A 25,422-nucleotide genomic window follows, 5' to 3' on the forward strand; every position below is an offset into this window, starting at 1 on the left:
ATTGCCTTCTCAGTCACAGAGCCATAAATTGGGACACTGGGGTGGGGGGAGCTCATTAAAACATTCATGAGTTAAAGGGCTTTTTAACACATTCATTTCTTTTAAATACTAAAGATGGCAAATTTTCCCTCCCAACTTTTGCTGCCGATGAGAAGGAATGTTTTAGAGTACAGGGAGTCTTGGGGAGCATCTTAGGGTTTACTGGTGGAAGTAGACACCATGACCAAAGCAACGCCTATAGAGACAACATTTAACTGGGGGCAGGCATGCAGGTTCCAAAGTTCAGTCCATTATCATCAAGGCAGGAGCATGGCCGTGTCCAGGCAGGCATGGTACAGGAGGAGCTGAGAGTTCTACATCTTCATCTGAAGGCTGCTAGAAGACTGACTTCCAGGCACCTAGGAGAAGGGTCTTACCACAGTGACACACCTACTCCACCAGAGCCACACATACTCTAGCAAGGCCACACTTCCTAATAGTGCCACTCTCTGGGCCGAGCATATTCAAACCACCACCGGGAGTGATTCTAAAAGGGACAGAACCTTTCCTCCAAAGATGTCCTCTTACCTGCTGTGTGCACGTCAGAGGGTCAACTATTAAGTTGGAATTTTATGTCAGTGTAAGCCAGGCAGCCCGGTCCATGGATCTAGATGGACACAAGAGTCACCATCTCTCTACTGCACATCATCAGAGAAGTGGCCTCAGAAACATTGGTTCAGGAGGTCTCTGTCCAAAGCCTGGTGGTCCCCAGAGACCAGGCCTGGGAGAGAAGCAGCTCAGTGTTCCACTCTGAACAAAGGTTTGTGTGATGAGGCCCTCTGAAGCAGGGCCAGTAAAGAGTGTGCGCATGTGCATGCGTGTGCATGCGCGTGCATGTGCATGCGTGTGCGTGTGCATGATATGTATGTATAAGGGATTTGTAAACTAATAACAGTTCTCATTCCCAAGACGCTGAAAACCTGGCAGATGATCAGCCTCTGAGGCCAGTGTCTCAGCGGTTGGAAGAGTCCCACAGTGACTGTAACACCAGAAAGGCCACTCGGTCCACAAGGGCAGGTGCCTCAGCCTGGGGCCACAGCCCTGAAGGGCTCCTGCCACATCTTGGTCAATGACGGACCCTGGTTCCAATATCAGTGAAGGAATCAGCAGTACCGACAGGACAGATCAGCTCAGTGACCGGAAGTAGGGCCAAGTAAGCAGAAGGGCGCTGCCCACGTTTAGGGTGCACCTGCTCATACTTGGGGTGCACCTCACCACATTTGGGGTACATCTGCCCGCCTTTGGGTTACATATGCCTACATCAATCAAGGTAGTCAGAGGAGTTTCTGAGCCGTTTCCCTACCCAGGTGATGCAACTTTGTGGCAGGTTGACATTGAAGCCAACGGTCACGACTTGCTTGTTAAAATTCATTATTTTTAAATGTCAGATTCCATAGTAGTTCACCGGGACAGTGCATTCTGACATGCATGTTCCTCGGTGTGGTTAGTGTCCTCTGGCTGTTGGAAAATGTGCATGAGAATAAGCAGACTGGATCTCCAGTTGATAAACGGTGTGCTCCCTTCCCTTTTCCAAGGCTGGCCTGAGTCTTTCTCGAAAAGCCCACTAAATGGCCACTTAAAATCCTTTTTATTTAAATATTGACGATTCACCCCCCCCCACCAAAGGTAAAAAGAATTGGCCGAGGAGAAAGTGTGGCTTGTTACAGTTGGGTGCTGAGGAAGAGCCCTCTGATCAAGTTGTTCTACTGTGTCCTTTTTCCCGTCACATGGTCTGTGTGAAAGGAAATCTCCATTGTGCTCTTATAAACATCAGTGAATAGGTGTGGTTTCCAAGGAAACAGTGTGCGGGCAGCTGTATTTGAAATTTGCTTAAACTGTCAAGCAGCCTTTAAATGGTATATTCATACTGCTCTTAATCCTTTTGCAAACAGGATTTGCCTCGGGTCTTTAAACTCTTTATCTGAGCTCGAATAGCAGAAGTTAGAGAAGCCCATACCTATGGGGACATTTCACACAAATGATGGCAAACAAGACGAGTGATGTGTTTGGTTTGTTACTGTGACTGCTGTGGAGTTAGAAGGGAGCAATCGGTAGAAATGCCTGGGTGCACATCTTTTGGTGGCTGCCTTAGGGTGAGCCATGGGATTTCCATCCCTGGTCAGGCAGCTTAGGAAGCCAGCTCTTCAGCAGCAGTGGCAGCAAAGGTGGAGTCTCTTCTTGACCTTGCCCAACAGTGTGGGTATTTTGTCCTTTGAGTCCCTTCTCAGGCTGTGATTTTTGTTGTGACTTCAAATTTGCTTCTTTTTTTTTTTTTTTAATTTACATTTCAAATGTTATCCCCTTTCCCGGTTTCCCCTTCAGAAACCGGCTATCTCCACCTGCTTCTATAAGCGTGCTCCCCCACCCACCCACCACTCACTCCCACCTCCCCGTCATCGAGCCTTGACAGGACCAAGGGCCTCTCCCCCCACTGATGCCCAACAAGGCCATCCTCTGCTTCATATGTGGCTGGAGCCATGGGTCCATCCCTGTGTACTTCTTTTCAGGGAATTCCTAAGGCAAGTTTTTACCTATCCCGGCCTTCTCTCGGTAGATGGGTGATTAGAGGTCTCAATGGGTGTTTTCTGCTCTTTCACTGTGGCCTGCAATCCAGGGTTTTGTAATGGCACCTCTTAGCCTTTTAGTCTCATGATCAACCCTAGGTCTTTCTGTTTGACCACTGAGTCACAAAATCCTGCACATAGGAAGCCTACTTCTCCTTCTCCTTAGATTCAGTCTCAATACAGGGACCTGCAACTAAAACATAGCTTTGAAAACGAAATCCAGATCCTTCAGGAAAAAAAACGGTACCAGTGTAGATTCGAATTATCTCTTAGACAGTTGGCATCTCGTAAGTTGTCATAAGCAAAAGGGTCTGAAAGTGCAATATACTTATTTTTCAGTCTGATTTCAAACATCTTCTTGAAATGTTTGATATCTGTTCCCAACCCTAGGACCTAAAAACTTTTTCACGTAAGCTGTTAATGACTTCTGCTGATTAGAACCCTCATACAGTATGATTTTTGCAGATTAGGAACACTCAACAATACTACCAAAACATGGCCACCCATTATTTCCCTGTAGAGGTTCTTGAGCACTGATCTACCCTGGCTCAGATACACTTGGGCCCTCTGGTAAAATCGTAGGAGGCCTGGGATTGGCAGTCCCCTGCCTGCAATCCCTTCTGACCATGCTTAGCAAATCATGGCGGTTTCCTGCCACCCACAAGCCCTTAAGCAAGAGGCTTCTGATTTAGAGGAAACTGACTGTTGGTGAAATCCATTTGAATTGTGGTTCACAAAAGAGGTGAAGGAAGGCAAACGAATTTGGATTCACACAGGGAGGATTCAGGCATTGAACTACGACAGAACCTGAGTCTTGAATGAGACCGGGCATGGTACTTACCCTCAGTTTCTGAAGGGAGCATGTGAGGGTGCTCTCTGCCATGTTGGGTTTGGTGCCTCCTTGGCATTGGAGAGAGAGGAAGGTGCAGAACAGATAGTCGGAAATAGGGATCATGGTGAGGGGAAGGGATCCAGACTGGAGAGGCAGGGTTGAAGAGTAGTAGAAGTGTCAGGCATGAAGGAGTCTGTGCAGGGGATGAGTGTTGGGGAACTCATCTGGGGATTGGGCAGACAGCAGTACCGAGGAGGGAGGGGCCAGAAGCTGGTCAGTGGAAAGTACTAGAGAACTGAGAAGCAACAAAGTTGAACAGGAAGTGGAGCTGCCACAGCTCAAAGAAGACACCCAATAGAAGAATGCCTGGATCAGAGAGGATGGAAGCCATCAGAGAGGACGGGAACTCACACTTCTTATAACCCTCTGGGTTTGACAAGGAGGACTCCAGATGGTCTCTTCATTTCAGGAGTATGGAAGAAGGCCCAGTGAGGTCCCCTGAGGCTGGCCTGGGGACAGGGGGTGGGATAGGGAAAGGCAGTGTGTGTCTGTGGACACCAGGATGGCTGTGGTGTATAGCAAGAGGCAGGATGAACTGCAGGAGAAACTGAAGCAGCAGCAGAGGGGCTTGAACTCACAGTAAGCAATAGCTAGGAAGGCAGTTGAGGTGAGATGATCAGAGAGTCCGGGTCAGACGCTGATTTAGAGGGGACCGTGTCAGGCTTTGCCTTACAAACCAACTAAGGTAAGGAAAGGGGCCACACAGCAAATGACAGCCCAGAGGCTTTTAACCACAGCTCAGAGCTCTTTCTATCACGTCGTACTGCTTCTAACAAGTCTGCAAGGTTAGAGGCTCTGTTGGTGTTGGCTCCATAAGCACCTAATGGGTACAGCACCTCCCTGGCTACCTCAGAGCTTAGCTGCAGGCAATGATAATTTCCAGAGCAGCTTAGGTAGCTGCCACTCTGTGGCATTTGATGAATAGACTCTCCAGCTGTCCGGTTTCAGGTCTTTACTAGCTCTGTGGTCTTGGTTCCCTCAGCCTCAGGTTTCCTCGCTTGTAGGATGAGATGCAGTCGGTATTTAGCCCACATGGTTCTGGGGCAGCTTGAATGTGTCCAGGCATGCCCAGTACAATCTAAATACGGGTTCCAACCTGCTTTGTTCCCTTATGTTTCCGTATTACTGTTGGGATTAAAAATAAAAATCCCTCAAGCTCCCTCTTGTTTCCTTCTCGAGTCCAGCGTGCCCGTACTGGCTTTATGTTTTTAATAGTTCCCTGGATGTTCTGCGTTCCAACTCTGCAGGAACTTCCCCCCACGACCTGTTTTTCTACCCATCACACATCCCGCTTGCCCAAATATGGCCCCGTGGGCATCCCTAGTCAGGCAGACCTGGACTGTATAAAAGAAACAGGCCAAGCCAGCAGAAGGAGGCAAGCCAGTAAACAGCATTCTTCTGTGTTGTTTCCTTCAGTTCCCGCCCCCATGCTACTGCCCTGGCTTCCCTTGATGCTCTATCAAACCCTTCCCCAAGAACTGCTTCTGGTCATGTTTGTCACAGCAGCAGAAAACAAACTAGAACACTCCCTGATGTCCTCACCCAGAGCCTGATTGGGTCAGCTTCGTTATTTTCTCATTTCCCTTAGGACATCTTCTTGTCACTGTACTTTCAATCCTGTAGGTAATTGATACGTGTTTGCCTTCTGTGACAACCCGTGAACTCCGCAGTGTGTGAAGGACTTTGTGTGTCATTCACTTTTGTGTTACCAGCCCCTAGCTGGTTACCACAACACGGGTTGAATACCTGGGGATCAGGACGGATTGATTTCATTTCTCTGATATCCTGTAGAATTGAATACCTAGGAAAAGTAGCACCACTATGATAATGAAATACAAATATATTTCTCAGTCAGCTAGGTCCTTTCTCCTCTAAAAGGAGATCATATTCATCATTTTGAAATGCCATATGTGAAGAGAAGCCACTGCAAAGTGGCAGAATTGCCACCTTTGGCAGCCAAAACTTTAGAGCCACTATAATCGTGTCACTGGAGGGCCCCCAAAGCCAACCTCTTGACGATATTGTCCCCGGTTTCCTTAGTAGAGACTGGAGTCTCTTTATTCCCTATTTTGTAAATATTTGGTTCTGCATATTTTGGATAAGATTATCCCTTCCAGGCCCTGGGCCAGGATTTGGGAGTGTTTTGCTCATGAATTTGGTCCCATTCTCTAGTATTTATTGTCCAGGCTATTACAGCCACAAAGCAGCCAGAAGACTTCTTGAGCTTCTCCCGGGAGACAAGGTCTTCGATTTTACATTATCGGTTTATACTTTAATTCGTTCATTTTATTTCATTTTTTGTGTTGCTGTGATCAAACCCAAGGTCTCCCATCTGCTACACAAACCCAACGTCTACCCCCAGGCCGGATTAGAAAGTGTGTTTAGACTTCCTAGGCCAGTGAATTAGCGTGCAAACCGCTAATGCCAAAAACCTGAAAGCTTCCCCTGGCTAGTTCTATAAGAAATGAAGAGTGTGAGGAAAGAGCAAGCAGGCATGCTGGTTCCAAAACACACACACACACACACACACACACACACACATACACACATACCACACACATATATACATACACACACATCACACACATACACACACATACACACATATATACATACACACACATACACACATACACATACACACATACACATACACACACACATACCACACACATACACACAGACATACACACATGCACGTACACACACACACACATATACATACACACACACACCACACACATACACATACACACACACGCATACACACACATACACACATACACATACACACACACATACACACACGCACACACACAGACACATATGCACACACAGACACATATATACACACACACACATATATACACACATATACACACAGAGACACATATACACACACATACACACACATATATACACACACATACACAGACACATATATACACACACACAGACATATATATACACATACACAGACACATACAAACACACACACGCACATATACACACACACACACAGAGTATGCAGTTTTGTTGCTTATAACCTACAGTTGCTGGCAGTGTAAAACACTTAGATGTGTTTAGAGTACTCTTGACCCTAAAATTGACTTTAAAATGTAAACTTATACTACCTCAGGCTAATGTGGTTTTTTATATCCTGTGTTTTAGTTTAAAATCCTTGTTATGAGAGACAAGCCTTGGGGACTGGTTTTGAACATCAGTTATCACAATCTTGTCTTTGCGGGTGGGGACGCTTGTGCTGATCCCCTCAGAAGTTCTCGCATAGGACCAGGCCCAGTGATTGGTGAAAATTAGTACTTTACTCTCCAGAACTTGTAACCATTTCATTACTCTGCAGTGAACGCCAGAGGTCATCACACTGGATTAGGGAATGCTTGCTGAGCAGTGTGATTTCCCCAGTGCAGTGGACGTACACCGACTTCCAGCCAGTGGTCTTATGTGACTCTGAGGATGGTTGAGGGTGGGGGATGGGATGGTCGATGACTTGTGTTGTATGCTCCCACCACTCAGCGTAGTTACCTGTCAGGGCTGTACAGCCACTTTTGAACGAGCTGATTCCCACACCCAAGTTCAGAGGACAGCTCTAGCGTGCCACTTGCTGCTTTATTTGGATACAGCATCACATTGCGGCCGATGGTCAGGTGTCTGTGATGACCAGGAGTTGAGATGACCTAGGGCCTCCTGCAGATTGTAATGGAAAGTCTAGAGACATTGCCTAATTCTCACAGGCTTCTAGGACTGCGCTGTGGTTAACATTGATTCTCAACTTGACAGGATCTAGAATTACCAAACAGACAAGCTCTGAGGCATTCTGGCAAGCGGTGATCTTAAGTTAGCCTCTGGGGCAGGCTACAAGGGATTATGGAGATTGGATTAATTGAGGTGGGGAGACCCACGCTCACAGGCTTGGACCCTGGACTGAATAGAACGGAGGATTCTACCTCATTTGCAGCACTTGTCACTCTGCCTCCTGACTGTAAATGTAATATGACCACCTACTTCAGGCCCCTGCCACTGACTTTGACGGTGACTTCCCCACCATGAAGGACTAAGCCCTTAAGCTGTGAGCCAGGATGAACGTTTCTCTTGTGGAGTTGCCGTGTCAGGGTATTTTATTACAGTAACAGGAGAAGAAATGAGCACAGACACTGAAGACACAACACACACATGTGAAGTACTAATGGAGTGTGCCACTGAATTGTCACTTCCTCAACTGTTGACATGACAGCCTGCCTGTGCCCTTCCTCTAAGTGCCTAATGAATCCCTGCTAACCTGAGACCGCAGACCTGGAAGGTCAGGGACATGTGTTACAGAATGTGATCGGAACATGAGCTGCCGTCACTGTCGTGTGGGACCTGTAGCCTGATGCAAAGGTGCTGTTGGAGGACAGGCTTCCCCTCTTCTCCTAGGTTTCGCTCTTAGAGTTCAGGGGACATTACCAGTGGGAGGACTATTCTCACTGGTGCCCTTTATATATTTGATTCAGATTACAATAACCTTAAGGAAGCAAGCTCTGCTTGTGTATTGGTGACCAGGACTCTCGCCTGGGCTCAGCCTTTGCCTGGTAACCATTGTTATGCCAACCCCTGTGTTTCATGGGGGTGGGAACAAAGGATGAAGCAAGGTCTGGTAGGTCCTTTCTTCGTGAACTTCTGTTGACTCGTATGGTTAATATGAGATAAAAGATTCTGTGCTGCTGTATTTAAAAAAAATGGCTCCCTTGGTGCATTAGTCAAGCCTTTATGGAAAAAACAAAACATTGAATAAAATAACTGAGTAGAAGAAAACTTTCCTTTTGCTCCTGACTTTGAGGTATTAGTCTATCATGATAGAATGAAATTAACTTTTTCCTCCTTCCCTTTTATTCCATCCAGGCCCCAGCCTAGGGGATGGCGCTGCCTACATTCAGGGGCAGGGACTCTTTCCTCTGTTAGTCTTAGCCATAAGTGATGGGTATCCTTGCATACCTAGATGTTGTATTAATCTTGAAGTTGTGTCCAAGCACATTCACCATCAAGATTGATTATCACACTGAACATCTGGACCTTTGTGGCATCCCTTTGTCATGAGGTTATGAATTCTACAAAATAATCTATTTCATTGTGACCTTTCCTCTTTTTTTTAAGATTTATTTTTATATGAGTACACTGTCACTCTCTTCAAACACACCTGCAAAGGGCATCGGATCCCATTACAGATGGTTGTGAGCCACCATGTGGTTGCTGGGAATTGGACTCAGGACCCCTGGAAGAGCAGTCAGTGCTCTTAACCGCTGAGCCATCTCTCTAGCCCCCCATTGTGACCTTTCATACGCATGTATAATGGACTTTGTGTTTGCTCCAATTACTTTCACTTATCCCCTTACCCCATTCCCTTCCTTTTCCTAAACGGCCCCTTCTACTTTTGTGGTCTTTTTTCTAGAACCCTATATGAAATGAAACATGGTATATCTACCTGCATTTTCACAGTTTTTGCTGGTTTGCATGTATAACTGAGTAATAAACTTAGGCAATGTCTTAGTGGTCAGCATCTTCTGTGTGATTACCTGGGAAATGTCATATTGCCCTTATCTCTGTGTTGGGAGCAGGGAGGACACAGTGGGCTTAGCAAGAGCAGGGCTCTGGGCCCATCACAGGGCAAGATGGCTTCTTTGAGCTGTAGACAGGGTCTGTGGGATGTAGATGAGGAGTGGGTACAGCATATTGGGAAAGAGTACACGGGACTCAGGGCTGATCCTGGAGAGTTAGGCTTTAAGGCTTACAGAGGGATTGAAGGGGGATATTTGAGTTAAGATGAGCACAGTGAACAAAGGCAGAAGGGTGGGATAGGAAGGTGATGCTTAACACCAGGAAGAGCAGAGAGAGCAGCGCAATGGCTATACCACATGCACCTTCTAGGAAGTGATAGGATCAGACATGCTCGCCTGGGGCATCCAGACATGGTAGGGGAGGAGACTCAAGCATGTAAGTGGACTCTGAAGGAAGAGAGTGCAGAATGGCTCAGAGGAACCTGGAGTCTGAGGCACACGCTCTCCTTTGCTCTTTTTTCCTGTTAAGATTCAGGGTACCGAGGTTGACAACGGAGCCATCCAGACTCCTTTTCCTCTGCACTGTCAGGGGTGGATTGGAGACCTCATAGCGCTAGTCCAGCCCTGATTTGCTCAGGGAACAAGGGCAGATGTGTCCTCATCAGCCTGAGAGCCCTGATGGGCAAGCTGTCCGTGCCATCAACACACCATCACACTAACTCAGAGACCCACTAACAGAGTCCTTCTATCTAGCTTGGGTACTAGATGCAGTCTTACCCCACTGTACTGATGGAAAACCCAGGACTCAAGGGAGCCAAATAACCTTACAAGATCCCCAAAAAGTTAGAAAATAATCACCTGTAGACATAGTTCTGTGACTGTTCATCTCTGCCTCCTAGTACACTCCAAGGAACCGAAACTATACCTGTCTTTGTAGATGAATGTTTGATAACCCTGTATACTGTTTCGGAAGAATATTAACAACATTAAGCTATAAAAGATATTACCCTTTACACCTTTCTTGCTGTGGCTCTGTCTAGTTTCCACTAGTGGCTGATTTGTTCCGTGATGACAAGGACTCTGTTCCTGCCACCAACACAGCTAAGAGTCGGTCATCTTCAAAGATCAATGTTCGTTCTTCCAGACCCCTCATGAAGGCCCCCAACAAGGAGCACAAGAAATCCGTGGGCTACCAGGTCAGTTCTAGTCCTGGGACTGTGGCATGTGCAGCAGGGCTGTTGGAGGGGACTCACAGAAGAAAAGGGGGCTAGAGGCAGGGCCCCAGTAAAGGTGTTCAGATAGTGGGGGGAGGAGGGATAAGCCCAGGGACATCTAAACTAAAGTGCTTGGTTTCCAGTCTGTCTCCAAAGAGAAGGACTTGGTAGTCCCACCTGCTTTAATTCCTGTGGATTTGCTAGTTTGGGACATCTCATGCAAATCTCATCGTTTCTGGGATGTTTAGGTGCAGACGTTACAACTTCATTCCCCACACTCAGGGATAGCAGGCTACTAGCACACAGCAGGTAGATCTCCCATCTCCTAGCACTCACAGTTCATCTCACCGATTCTCCTAACAATGGGACTTAGGCACGCTATGGAGTAGCTTCCCTCTGTTTACTTTGAAGAGCCCTACTATGGAAGGACTCTATTTTATTCATAGCAAGCTAGGACCGTCAGCTAGAATCTAACCCTGGTCACTGAATGTCTTTCCTTCCCCGTCTTTCTGAATTGATCGTAGTAATAACAGTGATTTCTGATGTCACCACTAGCAAAGTAGTCACCAGTGTGTTAGTGTTTCTTCACTGTGCACTCAACGGGATATTAAAAATAACTGAGGTCTGGTTCTGCCCTTCAGTTCCGCACTTCCCTAAACCTGCTTATGGAGACTCTGAATGCCACAACGCCACACTACGTTCGATGCATCAAGCCCAACGACGAAAAGCTCCCCTTCCAGTAAGTGCCAGCTGGGTGGAGCCACAGAGGCCTCCTCCTCCGGCTTTGGACCCGGAGGCTCTGGGCTCTGCAGAGTCATATACTGTCCTGTCAGTCACTTCCAAGTGGGCTGTGGCTGAACACAGCCTTCTCTGAGCTTGCTGCTTGCTTACCCACGTTTCTTCCTCCACCCTTCTGAGGCATACAATCCTCTGCACTGTATCTGCTAGCGTGTGAGTAGTGCTAAGGATGAGGCAGACACTGGAAGTAAGAATGGGAGGAGGGATGTAGTGAATCAGTAGTTTATCTCAGCACATACGGTGACATATATGAATAGTCGTATGTGCATAGATCCATGTGCTGTGCATGCAGAGGCCAGAAAATCAACCTTGCTGTTTTGCCTGGTGGACAAGACAGCACCCAAGTCCTGGGAGAAGTGAGAGGTAGCACTTGCTTCCTGTTCCAGCCAACTGTGGTCCCATTGGTTCATTCATCAGACTGGTTCTCAGCGGATGTCAGGGATTCTGCAAGGCCTAGCATTCCCTGCCACACACACACGCACGCGCACACACGCACGCACACGCACACACAGCCGAGGGTGAGGGGAGTAGAATGAGAAAGGGGGGAGAGAAAGAATGGGAATAAGATGGAATGAGAAAGAGAGACAGAGAGACAGAGAGAGAGACAGAGAGACAGAGAGACAGAGAGAGAGACAGAGAGAGAGACAGAGAGAGAGACAGAGAAAGAGAGAAAGAGAGAGAGACAGAGAGACAGAGACAGAGAGACAGAGACAGAGAGACAGAGACAGAGAGACAGAGACAGAGAGACAGAGACAGAGAGACAGAGAGACAGAGACAGAGAGACAGAGACAGAGACACAGAGACAGAGACACAGAGACAGAGACACAGAGACAGAGACACAGAGACAGAGACACAGAGACACAGAGAGACAGAGACAGAGAGACAGAGACAGAGAGACAGAGACAGAGAGACACAGAGACAGAGACACAGAGACAGAGAGACAGAGACAGAGAGACAGAGACACAGAGAGACAGACACAGAGAGACAGAGACATCAAGAGAGAGCCCGAATTGTAGTCCAGAGTTAGTTGGTTCCACGCGTATCTTTCACTGTCTTTGTCAGGTTAATTATGACTTTACAATACATTGATTTAGAAAAAAATACAAGGAGGTAATAATTGAGAATTACCAGTGAAAAGGAAACAATTTATATGGTTGAAATATGTTGTTACTTTATTATAAACTGGGAAATAACACGGCCAATAAAGTATTTGCCCTGCAAGTGTGAGTCCAACGCCCAGAACCACATCAAAAAGCCATGCATCATGGTGGGTGTTTGTATCCCCAGCACTGGAGATGTGAGACAGGCAGATCTCAGGGCTCCTTGGCCAGCCTGGTAGCCTGGTCAGCAAGCCTCATGCCAACTAAAAGACTCTACCTTAAAAGACAGTGTGGGTGGTACCTGAGGAAAGACAGACACTCTCAAGGTTGATTTTTCTGGCCTCCACCTACATGTATATATAACTATGTGTGTGTGTGTGTGTGTGTGTGTGTGTGTGTGTGTGTGTGTGTGTTGACATAAACTATTGATAGTATCCTAGAAGCAAGTCTGCTACACCCCAGTGTCTCGCCCTTAGGACTGTCCACATGTGGGTCAGGCAGTATTTTGCTATAGAAGATTGCCCTGCACATTATAGCATGGTTAGAAGCATCACTGTCCTCTATCTGCCACATGCTAATAGCATCTCCATCAGTGTGACAACCCACATTTTTACACATTACCAAGTGCTCCTTAGGGAGCAGAATAGCCCCATTAAGAGCCCTGTCCTGTATATTTCTGATAGCACTTCTCATATAAAAGTATTTTCTCTTTACTTTTAGTCAAGAAACATCTGGCTTATTTCTTCTTCATTAGATGCTTGTCTATGACAGGTGGGATGGCTTTAAGCTATGCTGCCACCCCCGGCCCTGCTTAAGGAGCTGTATGTCACATATAAATGACACTGCCCCAAAAGTTGACCATCAACAGTTCTGTAGACATAGTATGAGCATAGGGATGTCAAGATGTCTCAGCTAGTAAAAGCACGTAACCCAAGCCTGATGGCCGGTGTTCAATCCCTGGGAACCCACCAAGTAGAATGAGAGAATTCACTTGGGGAAAATCCTGTGGAGACAGAAAGGCAAGGAAGTGATGAAGCGACCCTCCTCTCCCCTGAAGTGGCTGGGGTAAGTGTTGATCTGGACTTCCTTGGTAGAGGTGAAGCTTGCTGACGAACTGGTCTCAGAGTCTTTGGCTGACTGTAGGAATGTTGTGGAGCCTGAGGAAGTGGTTGAAAGCATAGAGCCCATGCAAGGCTGATAGAGTGGGAAGGGAAGCCACTGGAGAAGCACGGCCAGGTGCTGCAGCCCTGGGCTCCTCCCTCTGCAGCCAGGCAACTCCAGGCTCTGCTGTCTCTCCCAGCAAAGTGTAAATCTGATTTTCAACGGCTTAAACCTATACCTAATTGGGTTTTTGAATTTTTTCTTAATACCCAGTTATCTGTTGGCTGTCCTCCAGATCTAAGCCTGGCTTCATTAGAAGGCTGGTTTTCCATTCCTTGTCACTTCATAGTGCGGCCCATGGAGTTTCCACTGGTGCAGACATGAGATGAGAACACTGAACAATCTGGGCTTCCTCGGTGCCTGGACAAGGAGAGAGGACACTGTATCTTGTTTGTCCGGTCTCTGTGCTTTTCTCTTGAAAGTCTCCATCTGTGACTATCGTAGTTATGCTTGGGCAGATGTTCTCCACACCCACTAAAAGTAAGGAAGGGAAAGGGGACAAGAGGTCATGTCTAGCCTGATGCGTGATATGTGACGTGCTATGCTGTTAGCGGGGAGCTGGGGTCACACAGCTCCTCCACACAGGGGCCACAGGGAGGATGCTGCTGGTGGTGTCCGGGGTGGGAAAGAGTGGATAAGGGTGTATTTGCTGAATTCATCAGAAAAGGAGAGGGTAAGGCTAAGCTAAGAATCGTTTGCCTCAGGCCATGTAGTGGTACATACGGTAGAAGGATCTTCAATTCTAGGCCAGCCTGAGCCAACAAGGCTCAAGAAGAATTATTTTCTGGTGCTCCAGGCATAGTGTGTATGGCCCAAGAGGAGACTACCCCCACCTGCAGCCTGTTCTCCCAGCATTCCATGATGCTGCCTTGGGACACTCACTCAGTAAGCCATGCTCAGGCCACCACACTGCCCAGTCCCGGAGCTGGGTACATAATTGTTGAAAGGCTTGCTACAGGATGAGACAAGAGTGCTAAAGATGTGATCTGCTAAGAAAAAGAGTGGCCCATTTTCAAAAGGAAGGGAGGGGCTGGGTGCAGAGACTCACACCATTGAGCCTAGCACTTGAGAGGCAGAGGCAGGCAGACATCTGTGAGTTCTGGGTGATAGCCATGGTTGAGGTGGTTGGATACAGAGCCCTGAGACAAAAGCCCCACATTTCTCTAACGCTTTCTGAAAACTTGGGAGTATTCCTTCTTATTGACTTACTTAGAGGTGAGGAAAACAGAGCCTGTACCCTGAAGGCCTTCCCAGGACCATGAGTGGCCATTAAATCAGACAGGCTTCTTGTGAGACCTGCTGGCATCCCAGAACAGTGCTTCATATCAAAGAGGACGAAACCACCTCAGGTGACAGGGAAAGGGTTCCAGCGAGGTGCTCCACATTTCCTTTGTCTTCTCAGCCTCTTACTGCCGAGCTTCAGCCCTTACAAGAGGAAATTAAGTTATCAAGTAACCATTCTGATCAAGACCATGTAAAATTCAGTGCTGCATTGTCCCTCGTGCACAGAATGTCCTTAGTGACCTAAGGCCCTCTCTCATGTAGAGCTGGAGTGAGCAGGAATAGAATTCGGAGAAGCCAGGTTTGGGGTGCAACAGAAAATAGGGGGTAGTGCAAGCTGTATGCGGGATGTAGGAGGAAGAAACAAGAACAGGCCTGAAGGAGTGTGCAGGGATTCTCACACCTCGGGTCTGCCTTGGGTCAGAGCATGCCTGACACACTGCAATAGCTTATAGTCCCCAGTCCCTAGGAAATGCACGGTGAAGGTAGGCAAGCCAGAGGTACCATTTGTCGGATGCCACGGTTTGATGACTCCGGAGGGAGGCTTGTGTGGCGAACATGAGAGAGTGATGTGGGAATGCCAAGGGCAGCTCACACAAAGAGGAGTAGAAAGTCTGGCTCACAGAGACTGGCTGAGGGCGGCTATCTCTAGGCCAGCTCCATCATTGGAGTTCAGAATCCAGGTGGGCCGTGCAGCCATAAGAGCACTCGTGGGTTGTCAGGGAGAGTGATGCAGAGGACACAGGGGTTTGTCCTGGGGGCTTATGCAGGTCCTCAAGTTGAGTATCTCCCACCTCTCTTCATCTCCCAGGACAAGACAGCTGCCTACAGCCTCTCCTAGGTTTCCACCAAGACCACTGTGTTCTCCAGGAGCCCAGGCTGTGAGCCTCGTGCGTCCTCAGACTAGAATCATCTCTAGAATGCAAGGAACAAAAGAAGCATGGCCACTGGCTTCAGTGAGCCAGTCAGTCAGTCAGTCAGTCAGTCAGGAAGAAAGGGCATGTACGTTCCTCAGCACTTCTCCGGGTGGGACAGTAGTCCAACAGATACAGAAAAGTGACTAATTCTAGGTCAGTTTGGTTCCTAACAGGATTTCTGATCATGCTAATCTCCTGCTAGCTTTTCCCCGGGTTTCCCGACAACACCTTCACCTACAGACTCTTACAGCATGCCTTACGGAATACTGCCCCCGAGCCCTGTCCTCTCCTCTGCTCTCCATTGCACCACACGCAGGCTATTAGGAAGTCTGTGTGGAAGGAATTGCTCAGGGCAAGCTCTGGAGAATAGACAGGAATGAGGCTGGGAAGGTGGGGCAGGACCCTGGTAGGCAAATGGGCAAAAGAGTGGGATTAAGAGTGTGCACAGTCGTGAGACCTGCGGTGGCTGAAATGGTCCGCTCTTCGCTCTGTGCTTTACCCTGACCTGGTGTGTGGCCATCTGCAGTGTGGGGGCAACAGGTGTCTCCAATGCTGCAGGAGAGGAGCGCTTTCCATCCTCCTCATCCTCTCTCATCCTCTCACCTCCTCTCACCTCCCAGCACTGCTTCATGCTGTTTTTCACTTTGCAGCTTCGACCCAAAGAGAGCTGTGCAGCAGCTCAGAGCCTGCGGCGTGTTGGAGACCATTCGGATCAGCGCGGCAGGCTACCCGTCCAGGTAACGTCGCCAGCTGTGCCTTCCTCAGGCTGCTGCAGGGCAACCAAGGGTAGAGCCCCATGAGCTATGGTAGGTGCTGTCAGTCTGAGACAGACCCTAACAAAAGCTCTTAAGCCCCGAAGACCCAAACAGGATGTTGACAGAAGTCAAAATTTCAACTTGGCCTGAAAACGCAGAGAAAATGGGAACATGCTTTGGGGGGAGCATTTCAAATTAGCATCTATCTGGGTGACGGGCTAGCTGAGTTATTAACCTTATCCCTCATCTTTCCCCCCAATTATGTTATAGTAAAATATGATAACGTAATATTTGCTACTTCGAGTATATTCAGATGTTTATACCCACTCCTAAGAGCTAGATCAGGAACTGGTTTAATCTTACAAAACCAAAGCACTCTACCCATTCAAGATGACTGGCCGTCTTAGTCCCATCTGTCCTTACTGGGACAAAATACCTGATGAACAAAACGGTCTGTGCAGACTGTCTTCTCAAAATGCCTTCTGTGGGTCACAGTTAGCCCAAGGTTATGTAGGAAGAAGTAAGAACACAGACCAACAAGAAGTGGAAGTGTAGCTGGGGTCCCTCAATGCCCCAAATGCAAGCCCACTTGGCCTAAAGCATCCCCATCATTGCCTTCATCCCTGCCTGCCTTACTTCACTACCTCCCAGCACTGCCATTCTGGAACCAAGCTCCTGACACAGAAACTTTCAGGTAGTAAACCATACAGTACTCCCATCCCTGCCCACGGGTCCCCACAGCCACCCTTTCTATTTTAATTGGTCAGCTCTAGACACTTCACCTATGTGGAATTACGCAGTATCTGTCCTCTTTGTGACTGGTTTATTTTGCTTAACATTATATCATTAAGGTTCTGTGCTGTATGTAGCATGAGGTAGAATTTCCTTTGGGAGGACGAATAGCTAGCCTTTATGTGTTTTCCTATCATGATCCCATCTCCTTACCTACTGTTGGACCTCTTCAACTTTCAACATGAAGTCAAATCTACTACAGAAGATACAACTTCTTTCAAACTGTCATGGCGACTGGGGAGATATGTGATGACCTGAGTTCAGACGCCCAGCATGGGAAATACTGCTTGGGGCCAGGGAGGCGGGGTTGGGGGGACTAGAGAGAGGCTGATATCTGGAGCTCAATGGCCACTCTGGCCATTTGGTGAGGCCCTGGTTCACAGACCCTGTCTCTAACTGAAATAAAAGCTAAAGTGGGGAAAGCAATCGTGAAAGACACCGGTGTTGACCTCCAGCCCTCACATGTACACACATATGTATATACACATACACACACACACACATACACAAACAAAATACACATCTCGTGATCTGACCTTTGTCATGGATAGCCCACAGAACTACACTACAGCCTGAAGAAGCCACACAAAGATTGTGGCTCTCCTCTGGGCACTTGCCTAAAATGGGGGTGGTTACTGCACTGGCTCTCCCAAAGTCACAGTGTACACTAAAAACAATATGGAAACCAAATGCCACCCCTGTCACCTAGGACTGAGTAGAGTACGTGCAGCCCTGCGGCCTGCCTGTCAGGATTCACTGCTCTGAGATCGCTCTCTTTAGAGGTAAAAGCAACCAGCGCAGGGGGAACGCAGGCCTCCCTCTCTGCACCTGGAACTTTCCCCGGAGTGGAGAGACCAGTTTTATATACTGAGGTTAATCGTCCATAAACAGCTTAACCGTAAACAATTCCCACACGTCCAGTCTGGAAGGGAAATTGCTGATAGAATTGGGGATTCGCACTTGACCTGGAAAGTGTGAGAATGGTCACTAATCTGCAGCACCAGGCTGCGTCTCAAGGCCAAGATGGTTTAGGCATTGTTCAGGGTAATTGCTGGAGCTGTTCAAAAGGCTTTTCAACCACAGCTTCCCTTGAAAAGCAAGAGGTAGTGTCCTGGGACCCTGTCTCATGTTTCTACCTAAAGGTCTGAATAGAAGTAGTTACAGATGCCACTTGCTTCTCTCTCTCTCTCTCTCTCTCTCTCTCTCTCTCTCTCTCTCTCTCCACACACACACACACACACACACACACACACACACACACACACACACACACACATGTTCTTGCAGTATCTGGCATTGCCTTTTGTAGGACTCGGACCTGGCATTGGCCATTGTGTTCTCGTTACCTCTGCTGCCTTTCAGTGCCTGTCACAGGTCCTGTGTTCAGATCTGATGGCTTCCTTCAGCTAGAAATATGGAGGAGAGGGCCTGAGGGTGTTCCCAAACTAGGGCGCCCCTAAGCTACATTTTTAGGGCCACTGCTCTCCTGGCCCTAATGGGCTCCCAGGTCACATAACTTAATGAAAAGCATCCTTAGTGTAGCCATAGTTAGTCTGTTGGTTCTCAGAATTGTGTGCTGTGACCCGTTAGTGACAAGCTTGTGGGTTGAATGTGTGACCAGATCGTTCTTGAAAAACTTTAGGTTTGAATTTCACTAGGACAGTTTGTGGAAGAAAGGATATTGTGCCATGACCACCTCTCTGTTATGGCATGACCACATCTCTGTGTTGTGGGTAGAAAAGACATGCTGTAATCTAACGTGTTTCACAGTGAGGCCCACAGAAGGACGTGGGCTGCTGAGTCTCCAGGACGTGATTGAGTTTGTTCTAGAATCAATAACTTTCTGCTTGTACTGTGCTATTGCTCAGCAGTGATATTCAAGCCTCATACTTCAGACAAACATACAGCCACTCTGTATGGACATAAATGCCGGAGAGAGCAGGAGAGAAATTTCCATCTTCTTTTTATGAAATCCTTGTGAGTGTGTGCCCTCAAGTAAGCGTTCTGGAACTCCTACACAGCTTTGCCCTGCGATCCTACAGGCTTTGCCGTCACAGCACAGTGCAGTCAAAGGTGGAAGGAAGGCAGATTTACTTCCGTGCTCTCATGAGAGGTTTATGTAGAATGAGAGTAGACTCTTGCTTTTCCTGGAATCTTCCTCTCCCACCAGTCCTCTGCATACCTCTCTGTGGAGCATTCAGACCTATATGGACACTCCAACCAACCAAGAGCCCAAAGCTAGAAGACACAAGCTTGGGGCAGTTCAGGGAACAATCCACACATAGATGCAAGATGTAGTGTGAGTGTGGGAGTAGCTGTGGCCTCTCAGAGGAGTGAGACTTGAGCTGGTCCTTGAAGGGCAGGGATTCAGAGCGGTAGGAGGCAGCAGGAGCTGTCACTCCACTAATGGTACTGGAATTAGAGTACTTCTCGGCCAACTTGGTGCCTTCTTACAACTGCTAGTCAGCCAGTCATAGCAGGCTCGTATTCTGGGTGTGCCCTACGCCTCACCCAGGCAGCAAAGAAAATCCATGCATGCTGAGACTGTAGCTCCATATCGAAGTGGCATCTACTGTCCCGCCCTCCTGGCTGCAAGTAGCCACCAGCAGGGTTGACCACAGTTTGCTGGCTTTTCAGAGTCGTACCTGGTAGACATCTTTTCCCATGTCCTATTTATCTCCGACCTCTTCCCAGCAGGTGATTGCAAGCGTCTCTACAGGTATTCTAGAAAGTACAGGGAAGAAAGGAGGGTGTGTTTCTGGTACTGTAGGAAATACTGCAGAAGGCTGTGGCTTAAATGCATAGGCTTAGATCCAGCGCGTGCTTCCTGTGTCCTAACTGCGTTTGTTGCCCGAACACATTTTGCTAGAGGGTTGTCCAAGAGAGGTTGCCTTCTGACCCTACCATTGGAAATGTTAGGTCGTACTTGGGTGAGTATGGACATGGAGTTGCATCACCTACTCTGTTGCCTGTGAACTCTACTCCCTTTCATCCTCTTGTCAGTACCAAGCTCCAACATTTAATATGCCATCCGAGCAGCCATTCTGTTGACCTGACATGGGGAGACCTTCACGGGACCACGGGGACTTGAGCAGCTTGGGATTCACCTCCCCAGATGCTAAGAAAACACACAGGGGAGTGGTTCCCCTTGCATTTGCTGTCAAGTAACTGTACACATGTGCAGAGTATTACCCAAGACTCTGTCAATGGGCCCCTATGATTCAGGAAACTCCAGCTTATAACACCTTCCTATGTTATTTAAAACACACACACACACACACACACACACACACACACACACACACACACACACACACAAGCGCTCACGACACAGTCCAGGATTACAGAGATCTCTGACAACTCTTCCATGGAATTGCTTCCCAAAGGTTCAAGCCTTTCAGATAGCTCTCCATCCAGCCCACCCAACACCTTAGGATGAATTCTTTCTCCTATTTGATATGAAGACATAATCAGCACTCCCAAATGTCCCAAATCTAACCCGTGAAGACAGGCGTGGCACGGTCAGCCAGCAGCAGCAATTCTCAGCAACAGCTTTCTCCTGCTCTCCCACAGGCTTCTGGGTACCTGTCTGCTTTTATCTGCCCTAAGAATTACAGCTCTCTGGGAGGCTGGCCTATAATGAAAATGTATCATTCAATTTGAAACACTGTGCAGTAGCTAAGAAATATGTTCATTGTAAAGAACGGAAGGAAAGATGATGAATGGGCTGTCTGGGAGAGCAGCTTCCAGGCAGCACCGGCTTCCCTGGTCCTCCGGGCTGACGGTTAACGGTCCCTAGGCTCTCCTGCAACTTTGTAACTGAAAGAACTGTGAGGCAATGAGAGGGCTCCGGATGAACTTAGTTCTCATCCTACTCTTGAAAGCACAGTACTACTTTTTATCTTAAAACAGGGTCTCACTTGGCAGCCCAGACTGGCCTTGGACTCAATTCAGAGCCAAAGCTGGGCTCCAACTAGTGCCTCAGCCTTCCAAGGGCTGAGCCTACAGGAATGTGTACAGTGAGTGGTGTTTGCAGAAAAGGCTTCCTGCTTTCCCAACTTTACCTCACCCAACCCATGTGGGGGAGAGTGGTTTGGAATCACAGAATTAAATGGATGCCATGGCAACAGCCTCCTCCCTTCCTAGCTTATCATATCTGATTCTGCAGCGGATGTATGGTCCCTGCCTTTGCAGAATTTAGGCTGGAACGATGCGGTTTCTTGTCTCCTGCTGTAGGAGCTTTGTCTCCCCCTCCATAGATTGGAGTCTGACCCAGGAGTGCCGACTCAGGCCTGCACATCCCAGTCAGGAAGACTCACTCACAAACTAAGAAGCCAGTACCCTCTTCAGACCTGTGAAGTCAGATTCTGGGACTGAACCCTGAGCATTTGCAGTTTGACAAGATTTCTCAATGATTTAAGACTATTCCTCTTGATGTATTTTGGTGGTGGTGGTGGGGGTTTGGGGGTTTTAGCTACTCTTAGGGCTTTGCATATATACTATATACACTCAGTTCATGATTTTTTTTTTGAGACAGGATCTTGCTGGGTAGACAAGGCTGACCTCAAGTTGACAATCCTCCTGCCTCAGGTTACTGAGTACTGGTATATTAACATGTACCACCATGTCTGGCTTCTCATTGATTTCTATTATTTTTTTTAAAACCCTCCCGCCAGACAACCATTACTGTGGAGGTACATGTTGACTGGGTACACCCCAACCATCCAGCCATCCAGGCCACACTGGACCTGCCTGGGTTTTCCTGGGGTCTCCTTGGTTTGTGCTTTAGCACAGGCTAAGAGAGAACAACGAGGAATTGTCTCCCCCTGTACCTTTAGCGCAACTGAAGCAAGTTTGAGACCACACTGAGGCTAAGCCTGTGCTCCCTGGGAATCCCGAGGTTCTAGTAAGTGGTAGAGGAGAATGGAGGTTCACCTATCAGACAGTGAACATACAGAAGCAGCTTTTGCAAGGGGACTCCTTTGGGGACATTAGTGCAGAACGAGGACATGTGTCACTCATGAAGGCCACTCACATAATCCATATGCTACCAACTTTGTCCTCAAGGGTTTCAGTGGTTTTCATAGCATTCAGGTTGTACGACCTTCTCCACTGTCGAGTTTCACTTTATTTATTTGTTTGTTTGTTTGTTTGTGTAATGTGCACAGGTACTATGTACATCTGCATACCAGAAAATGAGATGAGACAGTTGTGTGCTGCTGTGTGGGTACTGGGAATTGAACTCAGGACCCTCGGAACTGCAGCGTGTACTCTTAACCACTGAGCCCTCTCTCCAGCCCCTAGGTTGTTACTTTCTAAAAAGCATAAATGATGCTGTGAACATGTCTGTGCGTGCTCTTTTGTTTTGTTTTCAGACAGGGCTGCACTCTGGAGAGCCCAGGTTGGCCATGGACTTGCAGTCCTCTTATCTCTGCCTCTTAAGTGCTGGGATTGCAGATGTGTGCCACACGCTTTGCCATGGACGTGTTTATGTGCAAGACACTTATCTTCATTTTTATTCATTGTATAGCTGTCAGTGGGGTTACTGCATCTCACGGTAACTCTGTTTAACCCTTTGAACCTGTCGTACTGTCTCCAGAGCGGTTAAAGTTTTACAGTCGCCAACCGTAGGCAAGGTATCCCTTATCCACACGCGGTCATCAAAATGTATTTGTATGTTTTCTATCACAGCTATATGGGGGATGTTTAGTGGTACCTCACTGTCATTTAGATTTGTGTTTCCCAGGGTGCCTGGTGTTAAGTCTCCTCTCATAGGTTTTAGGTCATGTGTGTGAATTCTCTGGAGAAATGTGTGGCCCAGTCATTCGTGCATTTTTAAATTGGGCTGGTTGCCTGCTGTTGAGTAACAAGAGGGATTTTTTGTTTTAAAGACCATTACCAGCCGTATGCAAATATTGGTTCCAATCCCATGACTAGTCTTTATATTTTCTTGATCACATTCTTTTTTTTTTTTTCTTTTTTTCGGAGCTGGGGACCGAACCCAGGGCCTTGTGCTTGCTAGGCAAGCGCTCTACCACTGAGCTAAATCCCCAGCCCCGATCACATTCTTTTAAATGCAAAGACGTCCAACTTTATTGAAGCCGAGCTTATCTGTTTTTCATTCTCTGGCTCTCTGTGCTTTAGAAAGCATAGCTGAGAAATCGTTGTTCAAAGGATTGTGTCGAGGTTTTTGTTCTACGTGTTTCACAGCTTTAGGTAAACCATACTGATTTAACATCTGTGTGCTATGAGTTAGGGGATCCAGGGCATTGTTTGTATAAGGATGCACTGTTGTCCCGGCACCATTTCCTGAGCAGGTCATGACTACTCTTGAGATGGGCAAGATGGGCAGCGTCACTTATATTTTATGGATGAGGAAACAAATCCCAGAAAAAGCGTGATTAAGTCCTCCCAGATGTAAACAGTTAAGGATGTGTCTGCCCTTGTAGTAGCTAAAAGCATAGGTTACCCTTCTAACCCTGCCCTGCAAAAGCCCTAAAGGATTCTCCACCATTTTCTAAGGGACCCTTGGGACTATGGACCGTGGCGTCTTTGGGGCAATTTCTTTGTGTTCGGATATCATAGAGCTTGACTTAGCACATCATACAGAGTTGTTACTCAGGAGGCAGTCTCTGGGTTTATATAACCAAACTGATATCCCCGAGACACAAAGTTGTGCACCTGTGGCCAGCCCACCTCAGCTGCTCACCCCAGGTTACTCATGACCTTACAGGGCATTCTTCTGCCGAATGGCCTCACAGAGTGACAGTTAAATCCAGCGTGAGACTCCTGATAGAAACTTGGTCAGTCAAAACAACACCTCCGACACCTGTGTTGTCTGTGCCATTCACAGCAGCTGTACCCTCCCTCGAAGTCTCAAGCCTGGGGGACTCATTCAGTGAAGACATTTTCTCAGACTAAAGGCTCTGAAGAATGTTTGCCCAGCCCAGAAGCAGTCACAGCCCTGGGCTCATTCCACACACCCAACTATGACTATTTGGCCAGGCCAGAGTGCAGGTGAAGGTGGCCATTTCTGAAATGGAAGCATGATACTGACGTCTAGAATGTCTGCTAGGCACTTAGCATATGAGTTGAAATCCAGGGAGCATATGAGTTGAAATCCAGGGAGGAAGTCAGGGCTAAGGAACTGGAGAAGTCCACGTCCAGAGTGGCTGGGGCACCATAAAGCGCTGTCAGGAGCTGGCATCGTTTTAGTGTTTTTCTTCAGCTACTAAGATAGATAGAATGGATGCTTCGCAGCATAATGAGTGAGGGAAAATGTCTCAGGGTCACTTGACAAGGATGGGTCCACACTGTGTAGATGACAGCCATGAGTACTTGTTAAGGCCTTCTGAACTAAAACTATTGTATATTCTATAGCAAATGTTCTTACAAATACTGAGAGCCTTTTGTTGTTGTACTGGGTCTCAGTGAATGAGGGAGTGTTGATGACCCAAAGTTGCAGTATACTGTGTTGTACTGGGATTCTTCTACACCGAAGAATTAATATCCTAAGCCCTTAGCACCCCCCCTTTAAGAGACACTGGTTGAAAAGGTTTAACCGGGAGGGTCTAGCCATGTAAACGGCCAGTAAAAACTACTCAACTGAAATAAGCAACTGGTTTTAAAGACACCACACTAATAGGTTTGGAGGTGAGGGGATTGAAGTGTCTGAGGGAAACAATGGTTAAAGAAGGCTGGAGACCAGCAGAAGAGGACATCCGTGTGCTAACAGACAGGTGTCTCAGCTTTGGGACCCAGGATAGACTCGGGAACATGGAGGACAGAGTCTACAAAGCAAAAGCTAGGCTGGTCTGTGGTCTTACCGAGGTGGCTTCCTCTACATCAACACGGTTACATTGAACACATGTACAAGTATGTCCTGTTGAATTTTCCTTTGATAAAAAGAATCAAGTGCTCTTTCTATTTTCACTCTGCAGCTTTCCCCGTTTCCGGCCAGGAGACTTTTCTGTGAGGGTTTTCTCTCTAGGCACATACAGGTCCATGGAGAGGAGAACCCGTGTTGATTGTGGACTCTGGTCAATAATGTTACTGTAGGCTTTCTGATGCCAAGACCTAAGAGCAGACTCACTTCCCTTAGGCTGTCTCCTGGGGGACGAGTTCCTTCCAGGGACTCCTCTCGGCACCCCCGTTCCTTTCCCAACTTCACTACGCATCCTTTCCTTGTGCAGATGTTCCAAACAGATGTAATCTAACAGATATAATCAAAACATGTTTGCAAGTATAAAAAGAAAAGAAAAAAGAGAGAATGGTTGCCTTGGGTGGGAAGGAACACAATTGGATGCTCTCCCAGCACTCTTCTGATGACTCACTGGCCACAAAAGCCCAGGTAGCCT

At 47.6% G+C, this 25,422-nt stretch overlaps 1 protein-coding gene and 1 long non-coding RNA gene across 21 annotated transcripts in view; one reads left to right on the forward strand and one right to left on the reverse strand.

Moving 5' to 3' along the window:
* Window positions 1–25,422, forward strand: part of Myo5b (myosin Vb) — a 300,202-nt gene that overhangs the window by 209,565 nt on the left and 65,215 nt on the right. For 16 of the 17 annotated variants that reach the window (XM_063277100.1, NM_017083.2, XM_063277099.1 and 13 more), the window contains 3 exons: window positions 10,088–10,243; window positions 10,903–11,000; window positions 16,169–16,255. In XM_063277100.1, coding sequence (XP_063133170.1) covers window positions 10,088–10,243; window positions 10,903–11,000; window positions 16,169–16,255 — 341 coding nt within the window. Of the gene's footprint in view, window positions 1–10,087; window positions 10,244–10,902; window positions 11,001–16,168; window positions 16,256–20,901; window positions 21,085–25,422 lie in introns of those variants that run through there. The other variant, XM_039096576.2, reaches the window with a different exon arrangement.
* On the reverse strand, window positions 12,212–21,118 carry LOC120098279 (uncharacterized). 4 transcript variants are annotated; one of them, XR_005496436.2, is made up of 5 exons: window positions 20,565–21,118; window positions 19,711–19,789; window positions 16,132–16,287; window positions 14,530–14,745; window positions 12,212–13,794 (listed from the first exon to the last, which is right to left on the reverse strand). It is a non-coding gene; the product is annotated as an uncharacterized LOC120098279 (long non-coding RNA). The 4 variants fall into 4 exon arrangements; XR_010059736.1 differs by having other exon boundaries at window positions 14,530–16,287; XR_010059737.1 differs by having other exon boundaries at window positions 16,122–19,789.

Source organism: Rattus norvegicus, chromosome 18 (assembly GCF_036323735.1).
Source record: "Rattus norvegicus strain BN/NHsdMcwi chromosome 18, GRCr8, whole genome shotgun sequence".
In the NCBI taxonomy this organism is placed as follows: domain Eukaryota; kingdom Metazoa; phylum Chordata; class Mammalia; order Rodentia; family Muridae; genus Rattus; species Rattus norvegicus.